The sequence below is a fragment of the Anser anser genome (genome assembly GCF_964211835.1).
Source record: "Anser anser genome assembly, chromosome: 13".
In the NCBI taxonomy this organism is placed as follows: Eukaryota; Metazoa; Chordata; class Aves; order Anseriformes; family Anatidae; genus Anser; species Anser anser.
The window spans coordinates 14,422,846-14,444,664 of NC_139734.1; the positions used below are offsets into that span (position 1 = coordinate 14,422,846).

Below are 21,819 nucleotides of genomic sequence, written 5' to 3' on the forward strand. Positions count from 1 at the left end.
AACTTACATTGCCTCTGCCCGGCTAAGAAGCTCTTGGGAGTTATGTAGCTTTCCGGGGCGGGTGGTTACAGCAGCACCCAGCCTACTTTGCCCATGTTTAGAGCCATTGCTAATGGCACAGCATTTTTTGCCTCCCTCCCCCAAGGGATATATAACCTTCTTATGGGTTATATAGGATAGTTTCAGTCTCTTCGCTCCCTGCCTTCTGAAAGTCTATATAAAAAGTTCTTGGAAAGCCATGAAATGGAGTGAGATTCAACCCTGTACTAATGGCCTCGAAACCCCCCTGTTATGTAAGAGTCTTTATGACTGGCACTGGTCAATAATTCATGTTAGCGATTAAGGCTTTGTGCGTTGGGTTGAAAACAACTTGGCACTTAGCTGTGCGTTGCTGTTTCACGTGTCGGTCGCTTTCGCAGATAATATTCTGGATTAGCATTTGGATCTCTTTGGTCTAATCTGCTGTACCTTGTGGTGTTACTGCTCACACGTCCTGCCTGAGCTGCACAGTTGCTTCGTGCCTTCTGTCAAATAGCATGCCTTGCTTAGACTTGGCTTTGTGGGAGATCTGTAGATTTTTTTAACTTGGAAAGATGAGGGTTTTTTCCACTGTAATTCATAAAATATTAAACTCAGCAGCAGCGGTAGTAGTAGACTTCAGAGTGTAAGAAACCTGCGGTCAAAGCAAAGAACAGCTTCACAGGACAGAGGTCAGCCTGCTACCAGTAGCTTTTTTTTTGTGGGCTGGAAAACATGAGGCAGCTTACTAATTAACAGCATAACGAGCTGTATGGTGAAGATAGCAGTCTAGGGACCTGAAGGCTATGAGTGACAACTTGCACTGTATGTGTGAGTGGCAATCTAGCACACCCATCTTTCTACACGTCTGAACAGAGTGCAATGGCTGTAGGAGCTGCTGGAGCTGGCCTGTCCAGCAGATCCATCCTACAGAAAATTTTCTGTGAGGTCTGAAATAAAAGGAACAGTTCTAGGGGAAGCCAACAAATCTAGCCTCAAGCTAAATACCAGGAAAAGCTTCAAGGTCCCTTGAGATGAGGTTCTGGACTTGTCCAGCGCAGCTGAATTCATAGGCCCACTTGCACAACAGAATGAGCCATGTGCCAAAATCTTCAAGTCTCATGGCTGTTGGCTACCTCCAGCACCTGGCAGGATGCCTGGGTGAGATACCAGTGTCTCCTTAAAGGTCCTGGTGGGCTGGGCTGGGCGTGTGACTGCTTCCCAGACTGATCTGTGACTGCACCACCACTGCCCTGACTCCCCAGTGGTGAAACCTTTTTAATGGTGGTAGGTGACCCGCAGATGAGTTGTGTGGGACTGAAGAGCCACCCGGTGGCTGTCTCCCACAGCCCCACTGCTAGCCAGGATCGTTCTGCAGCAGGCTGGTCTGGACAGTGGTCAACAGCTGACCAAAATTCTGCTTACTGGTCCGAGCAGGCTGTGACCAAAGTGGTGTAACCTCATCTCACGTATAGGTGGAAGATGTTACGCAGTTCCTGACCTCTGGTTCTGCGTAATTGCCAGGCTTGCTACAGTCCACAGATTTATTTTGAGAGCCACATCCTTTTTGCTGTTGTAATCTTATTTTGAAGATTATACCAATTTACTTTCTGCTTAGTAGCCTAATGAGCTGTTTCTGTAGACAAGCTGCTGGTTCTGCTTGGCATTAGAGATGGCTCGTTTGCTGTAGGCTTCTCAAATCAAAATGAGTGTTAGATAAGTGGGTACTCTCTTTGGAAAAGCCTGGTCTGAGTAGCTGGAAAGTTTACAGAGACGCTGCTGCCACTCAGACTGTGCAATGTTCATTACTGATGGGAGGTAGCAAGGCTTATGTCAGACTTGCGTTAACTTCTTGTGAACAAATCTGTACTCCTGCAGTTTATATTGTGGTTCCATCTGCAGAAAAAAAACTTTTCCTTTGTATTTTTTAAAAGTTCCTTTTTTTCTGCATGTCGGAAGACCCCAGTATAAAGAGCTACACTTCTATTACATTGCAGATTTTGCGAAGTGACTCGGATTGTATCCTCATGGAATAAACTTCATGTGGACACTTCGTATGTCTCAATTGTAAATGTGACTAAATTGGGCGTTGTCAGAAAAGGGATCAGAACAGCTCTTCTGTTTAGAAACCCTCTGTTTGGGCAGTTGTGTGTGTTCTGTAACAGTGTGATTCCAGTGTAAAACATTGTTTTTTTGAATAGTGACTTACTGTGGATATTCTTCAGGACCCTCTTTAGGTGAGCAGAGGAATGTCTGAGCGACATAAAGGATGGGCAGCCCTGGCATTTCAACTGAGAGATGTTTGTGCCTGCAGGACCCTCCTGGCAGACCACTTGCCTCCGTGTCCTTTTCCTTTCTGCAGCGGCTTGGTCCATGGTGTGGCTGAGCTGGGGCACAGTGCGGGGCTGGTCCCTCTCTGCTCGTCCCGTCCCTCCATGTGCTGACCCCACAGTGAGCTGGGACTGAGGAGGGGGTGGGCATGGTGGCCAGTGGATGGCAGCACGCACTGATGCCTGCCCTGCTTGGCTGTAGTTCTGCTGCGTCCAGGTCTCCTCCTCTCTGCATGCTTCAGTCCTCAGCAGCCTTCATCTCATGCCATTGTAATCACCCAAAGAAAAAAACTTTTCATTGGAGCCAATTTATTACAACCTGTGACAGGTGCAAGGCACGCTTTGTGGTGGGTCAGGTGGAGGTGCAACACTGGCTTAAAAAGATTCTCCGCTCCAGGTTCCTTTCTCTTGCCTCTGCTCTGGCTCAAAGAAGGTGTTGCAGAAAGGATGGGAAGGTGCCCCTGCTCAGGCCTGTGGGACCGACGGTACCACCCACCCCTGCAATTTAGTGGGTGTTGGCTTCTGCCTGTGAAACGCAGCAGATTGGAGAAACTTTTTGCAGTGACAGTGCAGAAAGTGTTCCCAGCTCATCTGTAGTCTCTCATTTTACAAACAAAACAAAACCCTGTACTCCCTGTTGCCCATGATCTCAAGGGAATAACTCATTCTTTTTTTTTTCTCCCTCCATGTATCCCCTCTCCACACCCACCTCTGTCTTTAGAATTTAATAAAGTGGGTGACTCAGTACTAAATAAAGCCTGCTTCCGGCATCATCTGCTTGTGGCTCATTTCCTGAAGCTGACATCAGTGGAGCCTCTGATTTCCTTATGAAATAGTAAGACATGAGATATCCTTTCCACAGTGTTCTGGGCATACTTGCTGACTTCTCTGGTGATTGCATGCCCCCCTGCTCTAAGCCGTGAAGAGCTAGCTAGTTAATTAGCGTGCTGAGCTCTGCTGGAGCACAGGGTAGATTGGGCAAGTCCTCAGATTTGCTTTACGCTGCAAAATCACACTCTAGTTTGCAAGCATTTTAAAAATAAAGACAAACTTTCAGACCCTACTGCATATGCAGGTTTTTATTAAATAAGCATGAGCCTGACTAATGTCTTGCTTTCTTCCTGGTGACAGGCTTGTTGAAAGAGTAGCTCAGAAAGCTTTTAAGTGGGAAATCTCGCAAAGACAGATTTTCTTTCTTTAAAGAGACTAATAAATCGAAGAGTTAAGGTCAAATACTTGCTCCTTGGTTGTCAAATCCTTCTACAGATGTTTACTTGATGGAATGTACTTTGCAGTTGGTCAGCATCTGAAGGTGAAGGCAAGAAGTGCATAAAACCTGTTTGTGTTTAAAAAGCACAGGAGAGAGTGCTTCTGTCCGTTTGTGCATAACTTCATTAAAATCTTTGTCTTTAAAGAGAGTGGACAGAACTGTGGGAGGGGAGAGTCTGGTGCTTAGTAAATGGTCACTGATCCCAGTCCAAATGAGAAGGTGGCTGACCATCAACTTTGCTCTCTAAACCCCCCTGACTTGCAAAGAGTGGTGTTTTCTGTTTGACAGAATAAACTATATAGGTTACGTGGCTCCTCTTCCAACTAGTTACTCTTTTTGCCCTTTCTCCTCCCTCTCTTTCGAAGGAGGGGGATACTCTTGAAAATGCTTGGTATGCTGAGCAGCTGTTCAGTGGTAAAAAAAGACAAAGAATGCAAGATGTGTGAGTGTACTGCTGCAGGGCAGGTGACTGAGGCTGAAAAGTTTCTCTTGAATAATCCTGGCCTTTTCTGTCACTTGTTACTTGTCCTCCTGTTTCCCCAGCTCACACCACTCCCCTACAGCACCAGAGCAGGCGAGGGCCAGGCTGGGGCAGGAGGCTGAGCTGCGTTTGCTGCTCCTGGAGGCCCGCAGGGTGGCGAGAGCAGGGGCAGCGGGTGCAGCATCGCTGGGTGGGTGCGTGTGGGGGCCACGGCAGCGCAGAAGGGGCCGTCAGTGGGTGTTAATGCTCTGCTGGACTGGTGTAACATAGAGGTGCTGGGAAGGGGGGTGCACCATGTCCTACACCACCTGGCTGGAGGGCAGAGCGGAGCCCAGCAAACTGCTTTTTGAAGCAGGAGGTGGAGGTGCCCTCATTCAAAACACTTCCCCAGAAGTGGTTGGCGGTTCTCGTATAGCTTCCAGTATTATCATAGCATCTCCTGGCATTGCTGGCTAGGGCTAGAAAAGGGTTCTTCTGGAGGGGGCTGGAGAGCCTGGTGTCCAGGAGCAGGTGGTGGTGCTTGCTGGCGAGAGCTGTGGGGTCACCTACCCTGCTGTAGCCGAAGGCCACCACGTGGCACCATTCCTTCCTTCCCCAGAGCATCACCAGGGCAGGGGGTGAGGGGAGAGGGGAGAGGTGACTCCTGGGCTACTCTCTCTGTTGCCTCATCACCTGGCAGGCAGCGGCTGCTCCTGCAGCTCTGTCTGAGTAACCTCTGGAGGGCGAATACGTGTTAGTGGCCTCCCAGCGAAACTTGGCAGCTGGAGCCGGGGAGGAGACGCATCCTTGCGCAACGATGCGCTGGAGGGATCCTGTCCCCGGTGTGTCAGCACCTCCCTGCAATTGAAGGGCATTCTTGCTGCTGGTGACGTCCTTTGCTGTTGACCCTGACAGCACCGCTGTCCTCCTTCCTGTGTGTGGGTTTCGGTCTGTGGTCCCGGCACAATTCATGCCTCTCTGCATCCCTTCTGGACGCAAGTAGTGCCGGCAAACCAACCGGGGCAGAAGGGGAGGAAGGTCTTCACCTTAATGAATCCTCTTGCTCCAGCCACATATTTTAATGAGAGAATGGTTGATTTTTTATTTTTTTTTTGGCGTGTTGTGGTCAGGTTCCTCTGCGATGAGATGTATGCTCCTGGGTTGCTGGCAGTGTTGAGGGAAGGGCTCCTCGTCCCATGTGTGCCCCTTGCTGGGGCATGGGTGCCTTCCGCCTCGTGCAGGAGAGCGGATGCCTCGTCACCTGATCAGAGCAACCTCTGAGCCACCTCAGGCATATCCTGTGCTTCCCTAAAAGGCTTTCTTAGGGAGGAAGAGGAAAATACGCTGGTGCACTGGGCTGACCGTAAAACTCCTATTTTGGAAGAGCACAGGGAGCCGCGTTTGCCCAGCCACGCTGGAGGAAGCGGGCTGGGAGCGGCAGGGAGCTGTGCTGGGGCGTGCCACGGCGAGGAGTGGCGCTGGCGCTGCCGAAGAACTATTTTGGGTTTGCGTGTAATTGCAGGTTGCACCAACGAGGCTGGGTTTGGAGATATTTAGGGAGCTGAGTGCTTTTAAAGCTGCAGAAAAACTGGCTGCCGCTGATCCTCTACAACTGTGGAGGGTGGGTGTGTTTCATGCACACCCGCTGAGCGCAACTTCGACTTCTCCTCACCCTGGAGCCACTGAGCATCTGTGTTGGCTGAGGACAGTGGGTGGCGATGCCCTTTCCCTCCTCGGCAAAGGGAACAGTGGCAGTTAGCAGCCCCATAGGGTGCATTACTCCTACCTGGAAAAGAGAATAAGTAGAGGTTTAAAGCCCCATGGGCTGGTGGCTTTTAGTTGTCTGCCTCTGCAGCGTGGGTCTGACACCTACAAACCTGCAGGTGCTGCTTTTCTCTCCCAGCGACGCTCTTGCCAGAGGCAAGGGGAGGAGGTTTTTCTTTTCCCTCCCCAGATCAGGCATTGCTCCTATCAAGCCCTGAAGGAGCAAGGACAGAGCTGTCACAGAAGAAATCACAGTCTAGTTTGGGAGCTGAGTTTTTGCATGCTGTCTCTAAGACCAGTAAAGCCCCAAAGCCTGAAACTTCCTAAAACTCAGTGTGAGTTTTTATTGTGTGGTGTGTTTGCGCATAAAAACAGAGAGGGACTAAACTTCCTGAAATGAATATATTCACTTTTTGTTGCGTGGTTGCCCCAGGACTTCACAGGCTCTGTTGCTGTTGTGGGTCAGACAAACTCCTTACACCCAGGGACCAACGCGATGCTGAACCCAGCTGCTGATGCAAGTGAGAGCAGCGTTGAAGCTGCTCTTCCCAAATCCCATCTGATGCGCAGGCAACCTGATCCCAGTGGAGTGCAAAAGTGCTTTTCAAGCCAACTTCTTTCCTTCTTTCTTTCTAAGTTGCAGCTGCAGTTCTGGGCTTAAAAAACTCTATTTTGGTTTTCATTATATTTACCATCCTGAGGAAGCTGGCAGGTTGTGGGTTTGGGGTTGGGTTTTTTTGTTGTTTTTTTTAAACCTCTTTTGAAAATTTACAGCTGGAAGCTAAATTTTAAGGTGATGCCCAAGAAATGGGACCAGGCAATGACTCACTTTCCTGGCTGATGTAATTAAAAAAAAAAAAGGAAAGAAAAACAATGAGCCTATTGGTCAAGTATTTTTAATTTTTCTAATGGTCACGAGTTCTTCAAATTCTTTACTAATTCAAGTATTCTGCTTATTGGTAAGTGATGTCCTCTCCTTTTCACTATAGGAGGGCTCAGGCATTGTGGATTTATCAGGAAAGGAAACTTCTGAAATATGTAGTTATTCTTTGGAAATCTCTCTTACCCTTTTTTGGTGATTTATTCTGTTCCTGTATGTTGGATCAGCTAAAAAAGAAGTGCACATTTCTGTTGCTTGTCTTTTTGGTTGGTAGCAGATGTCCGTATTTTCCTCTGGAGCAGACTGGGATTAATTGTTGAGGTAATGCAATATATTGCTATGTGGACTAGCTTGGTATTTACCACCCATTTAGACCACATCTGTTTGTTTTGTTGTTTGTTTTGGTTTTGTCTTTATTGTTGGGTATTTTATTTGGTTGTGGGTTTTTTGTTGTTTTGGTTTTGTCTGGAGGAACAGTGGGGTGAAATAGTAGGCACCATCCTACGGAATATGGGCCGAGGATGAATAGATCTGGCTTCTCATTGCTCTGTAAACTTCTGGTGGTCTTAAGGCTGGTCTTAAAGCTTTCCACAAAATGAGTGCTTCGAACAAAATACAAGCTCTGTGTTGCTATTTGACTGGACAAGCCGAGACTAATCTGTAATAACAACGATACATTTTTTAGTGATGAATATATATTAATATAAGTATGTGCGTATTTGTGCATATGTACGTAATGCATGTATATGTATAATTTATACTAAGCTATAAAGATTTTTATGTAAAATATAAGTAATAATAAGAATATACACATAAATGCACACAATTTTATATTTTCTTCATATACAGATATATAAGAAAAATATATAAAGAAAATTATTTGCTTACCTAAAAGCTTTATAAAAAGCTTTATACCTTTGTATAAATTATACACATACATTTAATATATACACATATATATGGGGTACATACATGTATATGAAATACAATATTTTGCTTACCTAAAAGCTTCATATCTTAGTGCCTTCCGCTCCCAGGTGCCGGGCACTAAAGGAATAAAAGCCATTTAGGGGCGGGGGGTTGCCCCCTTCCCCGTTGCCTGTTTATGGGATGCTCCGTGCCACCCTGGGGCTCTCGGGCAGCGCCTGCCCAAGCGCCCATTGGGCGGCGGGTGGGCGGGCGGCAGCGGCACTGGGCTTTCCAGCTCTGTGCCGTGGGCGTGGGAGACGCTGCCGCGCTCGCATGAGTTGCTGCTGCCGGGAGAGGAGGCGAGGTAAGGGAGGCTCGCTGCGGGCTGGCGCCAGAGCTGCGCTGCTGCTCGGGCATCTGGCTGCCGAGCCGCGAGCACGCGCCGGGAGCTTGCTGTCCTGCGGCTGCTTGTGTTGCTTTTTCTTCGGCGGTTTTGTCCTCCGCAAAATGTGTAGCGACCGCTAATGCTGTAGCGGATAAAATAGCTCTAGTCGGAATCAAGAAGATTAATTGCGAGTCTTGATCTGATTTAAAGTCATTATTTATCTGCGTACCTGACTGAACCGCACGTGCAAACAGAGCAGCGGCGGGTGCTGTGACAGACTTGGTATCTCGGAGTATTTTGTTTCTGAGTGCTGAGGGTGTGTCTTCCCAGAAATCTCAGTCTGGGGCACGTCTTTCCCAGCTGTAGTCTGCACCAGGCTTTGAAACAACAGAACTGCTTAAACTTGCATGTTAGCCTTAAATATTTAAACGTTTGTCTTGCAGAAAGTGAGGAGCTTTGAATACTCTGGGGAAATTGCTGTTGGCTGCTGGCTTTGGTGGCTACCTAACTTCCAGGGTCTGTTGCCAGGAGAGGCTGGGCTCTGGGCTGTTGCGCTGCTGTTCAGACGGGAAGTGGCATGTGGCATCACAGGTTGGCAGGAGTTTGTTTCCAAACTGACGAGTTTATCTCGCCTGCTGTGTTTTCTGGCAGACGGACTGTGCTTGATGCTGGAAGCTGGGATTGACCGTCTCCAAAAGCTGACTAAAACACTTTTGTACCCCAAGCACACCAGCATACTAAGCACCTTCTGAAATGCTGAATTGTTTATGGTGGGAAAATGTGGACTTAACATGTTTGGAAATCTTCGCCTGTAAAACACATCTAGAGCTGCTTCTTCATTGCCTGGTTTTGTTTATACTGAATGTGTTGCTCTGAGGTATCATTTAGCTTGATTTTACTCTTCCCTGGCGTTTCTTCTGCAAAACATTTGGCTGTGAGGAGTGGTTTTGTCAGCTGGAGGACTGTCCCACCCTCCTGAAGGTGGGGTGAGGCCAGGTGCTGCACAGGGCATGGAGCTGCTTCCCCTCCACCTCTGTCCTGCGTGTGCTGGGTGCTGCCAGAGCTTCTGGACCCAGGGAGGAGGCGGCAGAGCCACGCATGGGGACCCAGAGAGAAATCAATGCTGGGTACATCTTGGAGAGCCTGCCTGGCTGTGAGATCTGCTAATCTGGGTGCGTTTTGCAGAGATGAGTGCTTGTCCAAGAGCAGAGCTAGCCTGATCTGAGTATGGGTGTGTGGCTGGTGAGTTTGGTACCTTTGCTCCCTCTCTCTCCTCCCTGTAGTAATTTACATTGTAGAGGAGAAGTGCAGGGAACACCCTGCTGTCAGAGTAAACTGAATTTCACTATCATGGCAACCTCCTGGGAGGCAAAGAGAGCAGCTCTCTTCTGCTCTTCCAGGCTTTTCACATTAATCTTTGAGATTGTTTCTGCTTTTGTTAAGGGTAGATAGGATCTTCAGCATCTCCTCTAGAGAAAATAAGCATTGAATTTACAGCTTTTTCCACTTCCAAAAGCCACTAGAACAGCTATACAGCAAAACTGATTTATTACCGTCTAGCATTGTTTCTTGCTATGAATCAAATTACTTTGACTTCTTTCCCTTTCTCCCAAGTACTTTTAAAACAAGATTATGAGTAGCAGGGGAAGGATGGAGAAAGGTTTTTCTCATTTTATCAGTAGCTCTTTCTAGTAAGAGATCACTTAGGTGAAATTCCTAGTGTGGGTTGTGGTGTTTTTTTTTTTTGAGACTTTTGAAACAGAAACATAATCCCATGTTCAAGCTATGGTTTGTAGTTTCAGCATTCATTGTCATGCTTCTCTCCGAATGATCATTATCCGCCCAATGGGCAGCAGTCTTGGGCTGCTGGGATTTCAGTCCTGGCTGTGCAGTCTCAGGACAGCTGTTTACTTCCAAGCTGAAAAAACAGTCTGCAAAATCGCTTGACCATGGCTGTACCTTTTGAAAGACTGCATGAAACCCACCCTCCCAAAATTAACTGCTGAAACTCCCTATTGTCCAGTTCACCGGGGATCGGCAACGTCACACTGGGCGTTTGGCTTGCGGAAGCTTGTTTGCTGGCATGGAATAAGCAGTGACTGTGCTGTGATTTAATTTAGGGATTGGGTTGATTTCTCTGCCTGGACAGGCAGGAAGCCTAACAGGCAGACTGAGTAACACTTCTTTTAATCACGGAATGTTTTTTTATCAGCAACTTCACCTGCCAAGCGAAGGTGCTGCCTGGGAATGGAAGCTGTAGTGGCTGTTACTTACCGAACGTGGGAGAAGCTCCTGAGTCATGCAGCTTTTGGGGGCTGAGGACCCCAGTTTGGGGGTGTGTGATGCTGCAATGGCCCTTGGTAAAAGCAGGGAGCTGTTACAGAAATCATATGAATCAAGCATCTGCCGTGACTTTTCAAGAGGAGGAAAGTCTTTGGGCCAGAGAGCAACGTCCTGCACGGTGCTCAGTGGGCACATCCCTCATGCACAGTGGGGCTGGAGGTGCTGGGGGAATGGAGGAAGGTCTGGGCTGTGTGGCCATGACTCCCTTGTATCTGTGAAGAGCCTTATCCAGCTGCTGTGGGCCAGGGCACAACCTGAGGTCTGAGGCCACCTTTGTAAGGAACTGGGCTGCGTTAGAGCTGAATATTGGGAAATGGAAGGATACATGCCTAAAGCATGTCAGGGGTAAACTGCAGGTCTCAGCAAGCAGGTCCCATTCTTTTCTGAAAGGAACTTTGCACTGATTCATCCTTGTGATTCTTATACCTCCTTGCTCATACAGGTGGGGAATCTGGTAGCTTTTCCACTGTTGCTCTGGGGGTCCCATCGTAAAATGAGGGCTGCCTTAAGTTTTGTTGTGAGTGGGTGCTAAGAGGTGGGTCCTCAAAGTCTTTTATGCCTAAGAAAGAGAATAGGCAGAAGGAAGTGTTTTAATACTCTGCTTTATTTGGTGAACAGCACAAGAATAAGGATTACTATGAGCATAAGAATTTCCTGAGAGGCTAGCATGACTTTTCTGTGCCAGAGCCAGGAATTTAAAATTAAGCCTTCTGAGTCTCAGTCCATTAGCAGACATGTGACCCCTGCCATCCCCTTTGCATTTAGGTTTGAATTCAATCTGATGAATTGTTCTTGCTTTTGCAAGTTCCAGGCAGAATGAGTTTTCTCTTCCTTTCTTCCTTTCCTGAGAGGCCTTGAAAGGATTACCTGTTTCATGCTGTAATAACTAGTTATTGGGGAACATCATTCCACTTCCACTGATGTGAACACATCATTGTAATTCAAAGTAAGTTAAACTGATCTAGTGGGCTACAGTCTTGAAAGTACACTAATCCTGGAGCAGCTGCTCTGCTGAAAACAGAGGTGTACCGAAGTGCAACGTTTTGGGGGAGCATTTGGCAAACAGGCTTTGAAGGACTGATTCGCTGGTGCCTCAGGCAGTTCTTTATCTGGTTTCTACTGTGCCCTGCAGATTCCAAGTGCTCTGTAGATAACAGTAATGGACTTGAGGCTGCGAGGCAGCCTGTGTGCTGTAGCTGGGAGCCTGTGGTGTGGTGGGGGTGAGCAAAGGCAAGCCAGTGAGGTCTGGCAGGCAGCTGCTGTCCTCCTTGAAAATGAGCACAACCCCTGCATTGATCATCTATCTGACCCACGTGGTCTTTCATGTCAGGAGCCTATAGGGCGGAGTGTAGGTCTGTGGGAAACTTTATGCTTCTCCCTTTCATTGCAGTCCTAAACACAGTTTGAATTGTCTGACAGTCCAACCTCCTGGCAAATGCTGTCTCATGGGGTTGGACCTCCAAACTCACAGCAAATGCTGTCTCATGGGAGTAAGCCTCCATCCATCGACCCTGCTCCAGGATTGCAGGTCCCCCTTGATGTTCATCAGGCAGCTCAGGCTTGTAGTCTTTCAGGGCTGGATGGGGCTGTGCTGGAGGGATGGCCTCAAAGGCTGGGGAAGCTTTTTTTCTTCCCACGTGCAGCTGGAGTGGGGAGGTTACTGACTTCTGCCCTCCCATCCAGCCTTTGGGCAGCTGGGTGCCATGTGGTTGAGCATCACCAGGTTCTTGCTGTCTTTCTGCTGGTCTGTATCTCATGCACAGAAATTTGTGCACTCAAATCCATGCAAATTTCTGTGTTGTTTCCCCAGCTTTCAGTATTTCAGATGCTGTCTTGAAAGGTGTGGCTTTCCTGCTCCCTGGGCTTTTAGCAAGGGGCTAATTCCTATTTTGATGCTGTAAGTGGATATCTGCCATGCTGAATCGGGGTTTCTTATGGGTACCAGCTGCAGCTCATTCTGGATTGGGGTGCTGATGGTGCTGACCCTGTCTGGGCTTGGCTGCACTCCAGAAAGTCTCCTTTGCTGTGCTGGAGTGTGTGTGAATTGGCTAGTGGCCTCAGCAGTCATTTTTAAAAGGATTTACGAGGATCAAAACTAGTGAATCTACTTCTATCCTGTAGGGAGAGAAGAGACTTTGACCAGTTTGCAAAAACTGAGGGATCAGGCTGTCCAGGTTAAGGAAAACCAGCTTGCTCCAGTTGTTCCCTTACAGCTGGGGCGACCTGGCTTCTGTGCAACATGGGTCCCCACTGGGCATCTGCCTAGGCGCTGTGCAGAAAATTCTCTGGCATCATTCTTGCCAGATCTAGCTTGGAGAAGTTTGTTTTTTAACCTGGACCTGTTGGAGGAAAGTGTGTATCTGGAGGTGAGTGTCCCATAGACACGTCTCCAAATCCAGAGAGAGCTGCTGTCAAGCCAAGGGTGGTGCTGAACGCCAGTGTGCATCTCTGCTCCTGATGGATTTGACAGATTTTCCCTACAGCGGCAGGGAGTTGTGTAACAACGGGAGCAAAGTCTTTGCATCCGCTCCCAGATGAAAATAAACTTAGTGGGAAGCGTGTCTCTCCCAGCGTGCTCGTTAGAGGAATTTGAAAGAATAAAAGCAGACCTGCAAAAGGGACACTTGCTGCTGTAGAGATGTACTAAACAACACCCGGAGGTAAGCTTTGTACAGAGGTGGGAAGAAGTGAGCCTTAGGGTGCCCCACGCAGTGGCAATTGCTGCCTGTGGTCTTTTGTCCTCCTGCAGTGCAGGGAGTGTCTGCACAGCAGCTGGCGGGGCACAAAACCAGGACAGACAAGTCGAAAGGACTTGATGTGCTGCGTGTAAAGGCAGTGTCCTGAGCAAGCTGGAGAACTGAGGGGTGGGAGGTAATCAATTAAAACAACTGGACGAGCTTAGATAGATTCAGTTATAAAATTGAATCTCCGTGGGGTTACTTCTTGGCCTGTTGAGGTGAGTTGCTTGGTGCTATGCATGAACGAAGAGAGCTGTGTTCATCGTGAAATAAAGCCGAGTATGGGTATTTTGGCTGAAACTTCTTGCAAAAGGAGCCGGGGGGAACTGGGGTGAGGGAAGCATAGGAATACGGATGGCCACGCCATCCTCTGATGCTGCAGCCCTGTCTGCAGAGCAGGGAGGAAGAGGATGGTGAGCAACAGGAAGCCTGGGGGCCAGATCCTACATCAGCTGAGTCACCAGGATTCTCTCCAAATTAGTGAGGCTGCTGCATGTGCTGCAAGCCCAGGGGGTCTGGCACTTGCATAGGGCTGCAGGGTGTACCCAGTGCCTGGCTGTCTGGTACGTTATTCCTAAAGCAATACTGATATTTGTTGGATTAGTGGTCAAAGACGTGCAAGTTTTGAAGTATTTTTAATTTGCTAATGTTGACTGACTTGCCTTCTCGTGTCTGGAGCCTTTGTCATGAAGTGACAGCAAAACCACAGGTTCCTCTGAAAAGAGGAATATACATTGGGTGAGTCACTGTTCCAAGACAAGTCCTATCTCCTTTCTTTCTTTTTTTTCTTCCTTAAATTGGATGGAAAAAGGACATATTAATACCTTTTTGTTGACACTTTAATGTGTCTCTGCATTTGCTTGTTTGAGTAAATAAACTGATACTGTTAATCAGTCAGTTGTGGAGATATTAGAATGGGGTGGGGCAGGGAAAGACGGAGTGGCTCAGTTTTCAAACTAGTGTAGAGCTGCTAAGAAAGCAAATTCTTCCATTTGGATCAGAAGCAAATTCCAGCTCTGTTTCTGTTGGAAGTGCTTGACTTGCTGTCGGGAAATATTTGGTTGCTGTGTCCTTTTAAAAATGGAATTAATCCTTCACTTTTTAAGATGTGCAAACTACTGTTTTGTGTTTTTTTTTTTTAATTATTTTCCTTCCCACTAATCCTCTGCACAGGCTGCAGCTTCCAATGCTTCCCTCCTGGGACTGTCTGGGGACCTTTTGCATGGACAGGGTTGCTGTCTGAGCAGTTAATCCACCCAGAAGTCCTGGTGAGCTCCTGGAACTTGTGTCTGATGTCCGCACTGCGAGTGCGGAGTGCCAAAGTGGAGGCATGCCTCTGATGGAGCATCCTCACAGCTCATCTCCAGGTGGCTTACAGCTGTGAAAACACAGGGGCTGGGGCAACTTTATTTGACCTGCCAGTATTGCAGTTCTGTCTGGAGAGCAAATAAACTGACCCCAATGCGCTGACTCTGGTGTGTTTAGAAGCTATGAAGCTTGTTTACACAGAAACTTGATATAACTCCTATCTGGGAAGGGAGTTGATATTAGAAAACCTGAGACACACTTAAAGCAGCTCTCATCTCTAGCAAAAACTGAGGTCTTCAAAGTGCATAAATGGGCTGCACGCCTGCTGGCCATGTGCTTCTGTGAAGCTGCTTTAATGCATCCCGGCAGCAGGGAGCTCTTCTTTCCTGATGGAGGGATGAAGGCAGGAGTGAAGGGATGTTGAGCAGGAATTACTTCCTTATACTCTCTGTTTCTGTGCACATTGACCAATGGGCCTTCTGTCACCAGGGTGTGTAGTGAGTGTGGGATCACTAGCTTCTGTCATCTTTTTTTCTCTTTCTCTCTTCCTCCCTCTAAAATGGGTCTTTAAGCAGAGTTTGTCTCTGGCCATCATCGCATGCCCTACAGAGGCTTCTCCCAGTAGAAGTCGATGGGACGTGGTGAGGCATGAGGGACGCAGCGCTGGGTCTCCACCAGGGCTTTGAGAGAGACAGCTGATGTGTGATCACTAGTGTAGTGTTATAAAAGGGGTTTTATGTCCGTGAAGACAAAGCCAATTGTTTAAAAATGTGTCTGAATGAAAAACACAATTCTGAATGCCCTTGACTCAGCTATTAAAAAAAAAAAAACACAAAGCAACACACCACAAAAGAAAAAAAAAATCTGGAGAGCTCTCCAACCCAGTGTGCCAAATGTAGGTGTAATCCTCTTCACTGGGAGAAAGCAGGGGGGGACCAGCTAAAATGGAAAACCCACAAACCTCCATAAAATCCTTCTAGGAGCTTAACTGTCCCCGTCTAAATTATAATTTTCTCCATCTCACTAACCTTTTCAAATACAACAAAACAGTATCATAACACTTTCCCCTTCTCAGGCAGCTATAATGAGGTCAGGTGTCTGCTTTTTTTTCTCTCTTGGTTCAAGTTCTCTCTTTCTCCTCTCAACTTGAGAAACAGAAAGAAGAAAGCGATATGAAAACAGAGGTAAATCTCTTTCATAGACTTGCTAAGATGAAAAGCATAGAGACTGAATTTTTTTTCAAGTGAAAACCCGCACAAACAATGGTAGGGCGTATCCTGAGTGTGATAATTCTCTGATAGTCAAACAATGCAGCTTTTATTAAAAAAAAAAAAAAAATCTCTCAGCTTACGGTGGTGTTAGCTTCTTGTTTTGATGTTAAAGATGGTAGAGATAGACAGCAGCAAATTAAATTCCAATGAAATGGATAGGTAGTGATGTTCTTGGAAATCCATCTTAAGAGAAGCCCAAATGGTTTGAAAATGAATTGGAGCAAGTGAGGATTAGGAAAAAAGAATGAGTGAGGGTGGCTTGGCTGAATCTTTAGCATTATAGTTCAGCCTCTCCTGCCTGGCAGGTGATGCCATGTGTAGCCGAAACTGCTTCCAATCTCGATACCAGAGTGTTTCTGCCAGTTGTGAAATCCACCTTTGGTACTGTGCACCAAACTTGCTCAGAGCTGACTTTGTTGCCAAGCAACTGCTTTATCCCCTGGGGGAAAAAAAAAAAAACAAACAACTTTGGTTTTGGAGGCCCCAAGGACTGGGCTGCTTGGGTGCTACAGAGGAGCTGGCTCTGTAACAGAGAGGGTCCCGGTCAGGTGGATTGGGCACCCAGCGAGAGGAGCAGCTGTAAAAATTTACCATGGTGTTGTTTAACTCTGTGAACCTGAACAAGCTTTGCAGCAATTCCTCCTCCTGCCCTGTTCCTGTAGTATGAACCCAAGGCTGAAGTCAGTTGCCTGGCTGTCGGTGGCTCTTGCTGACTGTTAAATATCTCGTCCTGCCTGCTGGCAACTCTGCAGATGCTCGGAGCTGGGGTCTGACCTGCTCTCCTTCACGGCTCTGCAGTGATGCAACTTCTTGTTGCCTTCCCTGCTGCTGGCACCTGTCAGTGCTGTTTTCCCAGGGTGCCACGCCTGCCCATCGCTCTCATCTCTAATGACTTTTCTCCTTCCAGACTGAGTAAAGTATTACAGAAAATGAATATTTACAGCTATAGGCAAACCTGTGCTCTTAACCCAGCAAGTGCTGTGGAGCAGCTGTGAGCTTTAGACAAGAGGCTTGCTAGTCAGAGCAGAGGTATTCATGAATCCAAGCCTGGGTTGTCACTTAAGCAGTGAGCCAGCCCGTTCAGGATCCTGTCTTCTGAAGGTCTGTAAACCTGAAATCAGCCTTCATCCTTTTTCTCACAGAGGTGTAGGCTGCCTCTGTTCCCATAGACAGAGGAGGAAACCTTTTATTTTCCCGCTTTGTAGCTAACAAAGAGTTGGAAAATCTTGGGTTGCAAATCTCACTGGAGGTTGCATTGAGCCTGCCCAGATCCTCATTTTTAAGGACCCTTAGCTAGTCTGTAGCTAGTGTGTGTACTGGATTGTGGGCACTGTTAGCAATGCCCACAGTTTTGTCTGCAGGAGGTCACTGCACAGTTTTTGCATGTCCAATGAATCACTGCTCCCTCTTGTTTGTATCAGTCAAAGTGCCAACATCTTCTGATGCTGCTGTCACGGAAGTCATAGGAAGGGGACATGGGCAGGTCCCTGGTCTTTCACCATCTTTCTGGTGATGCCTCTTCTCTAGGCTAGCAGGCTGCCACCTAACCAGTGCTTGGAAAGGAGGATTAGGATACATTGGGGCACATGCCTCATCCTTTGCTTCTTTAAATACCCTTGAAGCTGTGCTGGTCTGATCAATGCGGGGTTTCTGCGTGCTCATGGCTGGTGTGGGGCTGTTGTTGGCTGTTGGGCACTTGCTCACAGTGTTCCCGGCATGCCTGGCTCGGGAGTGTGCATGGGGTCAGCGGCTGCGCAAACAGCCTGTTCCTTGCATGCCATTGAGAGACTGACTCTGGGAAATCGCTGTTTATTCAAAGAGTTTTGTTGTAGAAAAGCAGATTTCTTTTTGGCAAGCAATATCAGATATACTATTTTGTGGAAAAAGACCTTTTTCAGGTACTGTTCAGAATCTTTATTTGGTTTAGGTAGTTGCATGCTCTCAGGGGCAAATGGGTGGGCAGAGCATTCAGTATCTATTGTATTAATATTTTAATTGTAGATATCTCTTCTGTTCAAAGTTGTGGAAAATCCCTGGAGATATGAACTTTTTCCAAACTACAGCATATAGCTGTAGTGGGTACCTTAATGTGTGCAGAATAACACAGCCTGTAAAATAAATAGAGAGCTAAATATTAACAAAGCTAATGGGATTTCTGACTTGGTAAGGAGCACATTTCCCATCTTCCAAGTTTCACATCTGTTTTTCTTAGTGGAAAGATAAATGCGACTTTGAGAGGTACGGTGACCTTGTTACCGATTGTTACGGTACCGCTGTTCAAAACTGCGTGTGTTTGAATGCAGCTTGGTTTCATACAGCGTCCTTTTTCTCTCTTTAGGTACTCACTAAATTCATGAGATGGCCATCACCACGCAAATCTCCAAAGATGAGCTGGAAGAACTCAAGGAGGCCTTTGCCAAAGTTGGTAAGTTGCAGTGAGAAAGGTCACTTTGTCCCTGTCTGCTGTACGTTTGAAGAGGACTTATCCCACCCCCATGAAAAACAGTGCCAGCAGGACACAGGCAGCCTCCTTGTCTCGTGGCCTTCTTCATGCCCAGGAATCCCTCAGCAGTCTTGTTGCTTCTGGCTTGTCACTTCTAGCCAAGGAGCACATAGGAAAGGACGTGGGCAGTGTGACTGCCAGCGAGCGCTGGTGGACAGCATTGCCTTGGTGCTCTGGGTGGGCTTCTCTGGCTGCCGATGGTGGAAGAAATATCCAAAGAGGCGTTGTGTTCCTTTGGCCCAGGCAGCACTTCAGGGCTTGTACAGCGCTTGGTCCTGAGGGTGCTGGCTTTGGCGGTTGGGGCTTAGCTGTGCAGAGGGCAAATGTAGGCTCTACTTTTCTGGTTTGTGCAGGTGCATTTGAGGCACCACGGTCGGTGAGCTTATAGGCAAAGCCTAATTAGTGGCTGCATACCTGCACATTATGGAGCAACTTTATGGAGCAACTTGCGGTGATAATAAAATGCTTTGTGGCCACTGTGCATGTGCGGTGCCCTCTGGTGGCTCTGTTTCTCCCTGGGTCTCCCTTCCCTCGCAGCTGGTGATGCTTGGTTGCCCAAGCTGCAGCCTGCTGCCTCCGCCTGCCTCCCTGCTCCCCTATACTGGCATTGCACAAGCCCCTGGCGAGCTGCTTCAGGAAGCTTAAATGGGCAGAGAGCTGACATCACGGAGAAAACCAGCAGAAAAGTTTAGTTTCCTGGTAGGGCTTATAGGAGGATCAGAAAAAGGCCAGGGAGGGGCAGGATGGGAGCAGGATGGTGGCAGTGAGCTGAGGTCAGCGCCTGCAGCTGGGGAACCACGCCTGGGGCTGGCACTGGATGGGAGCACATTGCACAAGTGGTCAGATCCGCCCCTGCTCATCTCCCTGGCTGCACATCCATGCTGCTTGAGCACTGGTTATTGCTCTGAATCAGTAGCTGCCTCGCATCTGAACAGAAGTCTTGTTTGCTCTAAATTAACAACATGATGGGGAAAAAGTAGTTTTCAAAGGTAACCAATTCTCACAGAATAGTATTTGCTGTCAGGGTATGAAGCAAGTTGTGTTTTAGGCAGTTCCCTCTCCTATCTTGCTCTTGTCCCAGACTTTTCCAGCAGGTGGAAGTCAGCTGGCACAGAGGTAGGTGAGTAACCATCGTGCTTCTAGCTGTGTAATGCACCTCTAATTGCAAACTTTGAGACATGGGTGTGGGCAGCCCTCTCTGTCCTTGGATAAATTTAAAATGATTAACCTGGCTGGATGGAGTGGCTTTTTGTCACTAGTGTGTAGGGAAATTATTGAGGTTAGGTTGGCTGTCTGCCGTTGCACTGAAAACAGGGGGAAGCTCAAGTCAGGTAGTGATTTGTTTTAGGAAACCAGCTTGCTCTGCTGTCCCTGTTCAGTTTACAAATAGAAATGTCAAAACTTACGTATTTAAAAAATGTGATAATTAGCCATTAGTATGTACCCACAAGTGTGATGAGATCTACTAGTTCTTTTTAGCTGCCTTCTGTTTTGTGTGCTTTAGGCATGGCACAGTTCACAGACGCTGCTGTGGGAGGGCCTGTGCCTGTCAAGAGCATTTTTAATGCTCTTGTTCCTTTCATTCTTGCTTAAAGGAGCCATCTTTGCCCTTGGCTATATAACTGGTTGCTAATGATGTGACTGGCTTCCTCTGGGAACTTCTAATGGTGTCCCTAGTGAATGTGAAAAAACACTGGACTGAGGCTGCTGTTTAAAGTGAGCTTTTTCTTCCGCTTCAGAATCCAGCTACCTGGAAGACTTTGAATGCAATGAGGCATGGTTATAGTAAAACTCAGCTAGCTGGTTTCTTTGATGTCTTAAGGGAGATGTGGGAAGGGAGGAAGAAACACTTAATGGAGTGATTTCTGCTCACCAGGTGATGTGCAAGCTCCAGTGCATGGCTGCGCTGGCTTCCTGGAGACCTGCTTTAATTCTAGCACTGGGCAAGTCGCAGCTCTGGCCAGGAACGCTCCTACTACAACAGCCGTTGCTACTGTGGATTGATAGGGCTTTGAGGATGTGTGTCTGATCAGTTGCTCTGTGTGCAGCTGGACTGGGTAGATAGTCAGCCTCCTAGTGTCAGAGGGTGTCCCTAAGGTCTGCTAATGTGTACTGTCACCTCTGGCTCTCTGTGCCTCTTGCAGGTATCCCCTATCTCCCATGCACCTGGTATGCTGTTTTGACAGCAAAAGGCAAGTCCCGTAGGCTACCTGCTGCTTGCTAGAAGCAGTCCAGTCCACAGATGAGAAACTGTGGTTTGAGGTTAGCATTAAAGTCAGCTGCAGCTTGGGCAAGCAACGCCCTGCATCCAATAACCAGGTATTGCTGCCAAAAGTGAGCCAAGTGATAAACAGCAGGGGTGGGAGGAACATTTTAACGTCTGACAAAAGTAATTATTAGAGGGGACATAATAACTATCTGTGCTTTAAACAACCTGTGTTAGTGGGGGAAGAGCTGTTTGCTCCCAATCTCAGCTAATCTCTGAATTTGTTCCACAGAACTGGTGTGCAATGTCTCTGCACTTGGCCAAACAGTGGCACTTCATAGAAGAGGCGTGGCAGAACAAAATCTGCAAACTTGCTCTGCTTATTTGTCTTCCTCCTCCCTGATCCTAATAGCAGAGATAAGCATCTTTTTCTGGAAACACTAAGTACTTAAGAACATAGCCCAGTTGAACACTTTGTTCGATGCTGCAAGGTAGTAAAACAATGCTCTGAAATGTTAGCTTAAGGCAAATAGGGATCTGTGGTCCTGCTGAGAGCATATGTCCTTAAAAGGAAATGTGTGGGTTACTTTCCCCTCTTGCATCCTGTTATTTAAGCTATTTTAAGGACTTGTCTGGAGGAAGCTGAGCCAGAGCTTGGAGCAGCTTTAGGGTTTTGTTTATTGCGGCTTTGCTGCGCCACCTGCATATGGGCAGAAGGTGGTGCCATATATCACGGCAGTGACCTTTTGCAGGTTTAGTATGCTGGCATGCATGCATCTTTCAGTGGAAATAGGAAACTTCAGATGTGCTGTAGTTTCCTTTCCATCAGGCAGATTATAATGAATCCAGGCTGTAGCTTGTCTGGTAAAACAATTTTGCTTTCTTCCATTAGTAATTCTGGGTCATATGCTAAGGGATTTCGTTTGGGATAGCTTCTATTTTGACAGCCTCTTCAGCTGTTGAATACCATTTTAGATTTCGTTAGAGAAGGATTTTAGACCACCTCCTGTCTGAAATCTGGCCCTGTTGCAGGACGTCCAGCAAGGCACCATATGGTGGACCTGTAGCAATGCTGGAAACAATTACAGATCTTGCTGGTGTTGGGAAGGGGACATTGTTTTTTCTAATGATGTTACTTCGTATATTTGACTGCCGTGTCAGATGTTCCACCACGCAATGAATAACTAGTTACTAGGCTTTGCTGCCAAGCCAAAACCATGGGCTAGCATACCCTCCAGGCTTTAATGCTTAAATCTGCATTTCTGTGGCCAAAGAGCTAAAACTTGAAATGAGAGCATCGTTACTGAATAAACCTCTAACTTGGTGTGGGGTCTAGCAAATTGAGCCAACAGACCTGTTTTACCCGTAATTCCCACTTCCAAAGCGTCTGGGGCATAGATGCCCTTTCAATCTATGAAATAAATCAGTGACTTT

At 47.4% G+C, this 21,819-nt stretch overlaps 1 protein-coding gene across 9 annotated transcripts in view; it reads left to right on the plus strand.

The window, feature by feature from the left end:
• The window catches only part of PLS3 (plastin 3), a 55,886-nt gene that overhangs the window by 16,267 nt on the left and 17,800 nt on the right, over positions 1-21,819 (plus strand). For 5 of the 9 annotated variants that reach the window (XM_083797203.1, XM_083797201.1, XM_083797205.1 and 2 more), the window contains one exon: positions 18,015-18,101. In XM_083797203.1, the coding sequence (XP_083653329.1) occupies positions 18,035-18,101 (67 nt within the window). In that variant the 5' untranslated portion in view covers positions 18,015-18,034. Of the gene's footprint in view, positions 1-6,905; positions 7,044-7,932; positions 7,996-9,163; positions 9,189-12,886; positions 13,020-18,014; positions 18,102-21,819 lie in introns of those variants that run through there. The other 4 variants (XM_083797207.1, XM_083797206.1, XM_083797209.1 and 1 more) reach the window with 4 other exon arrangements.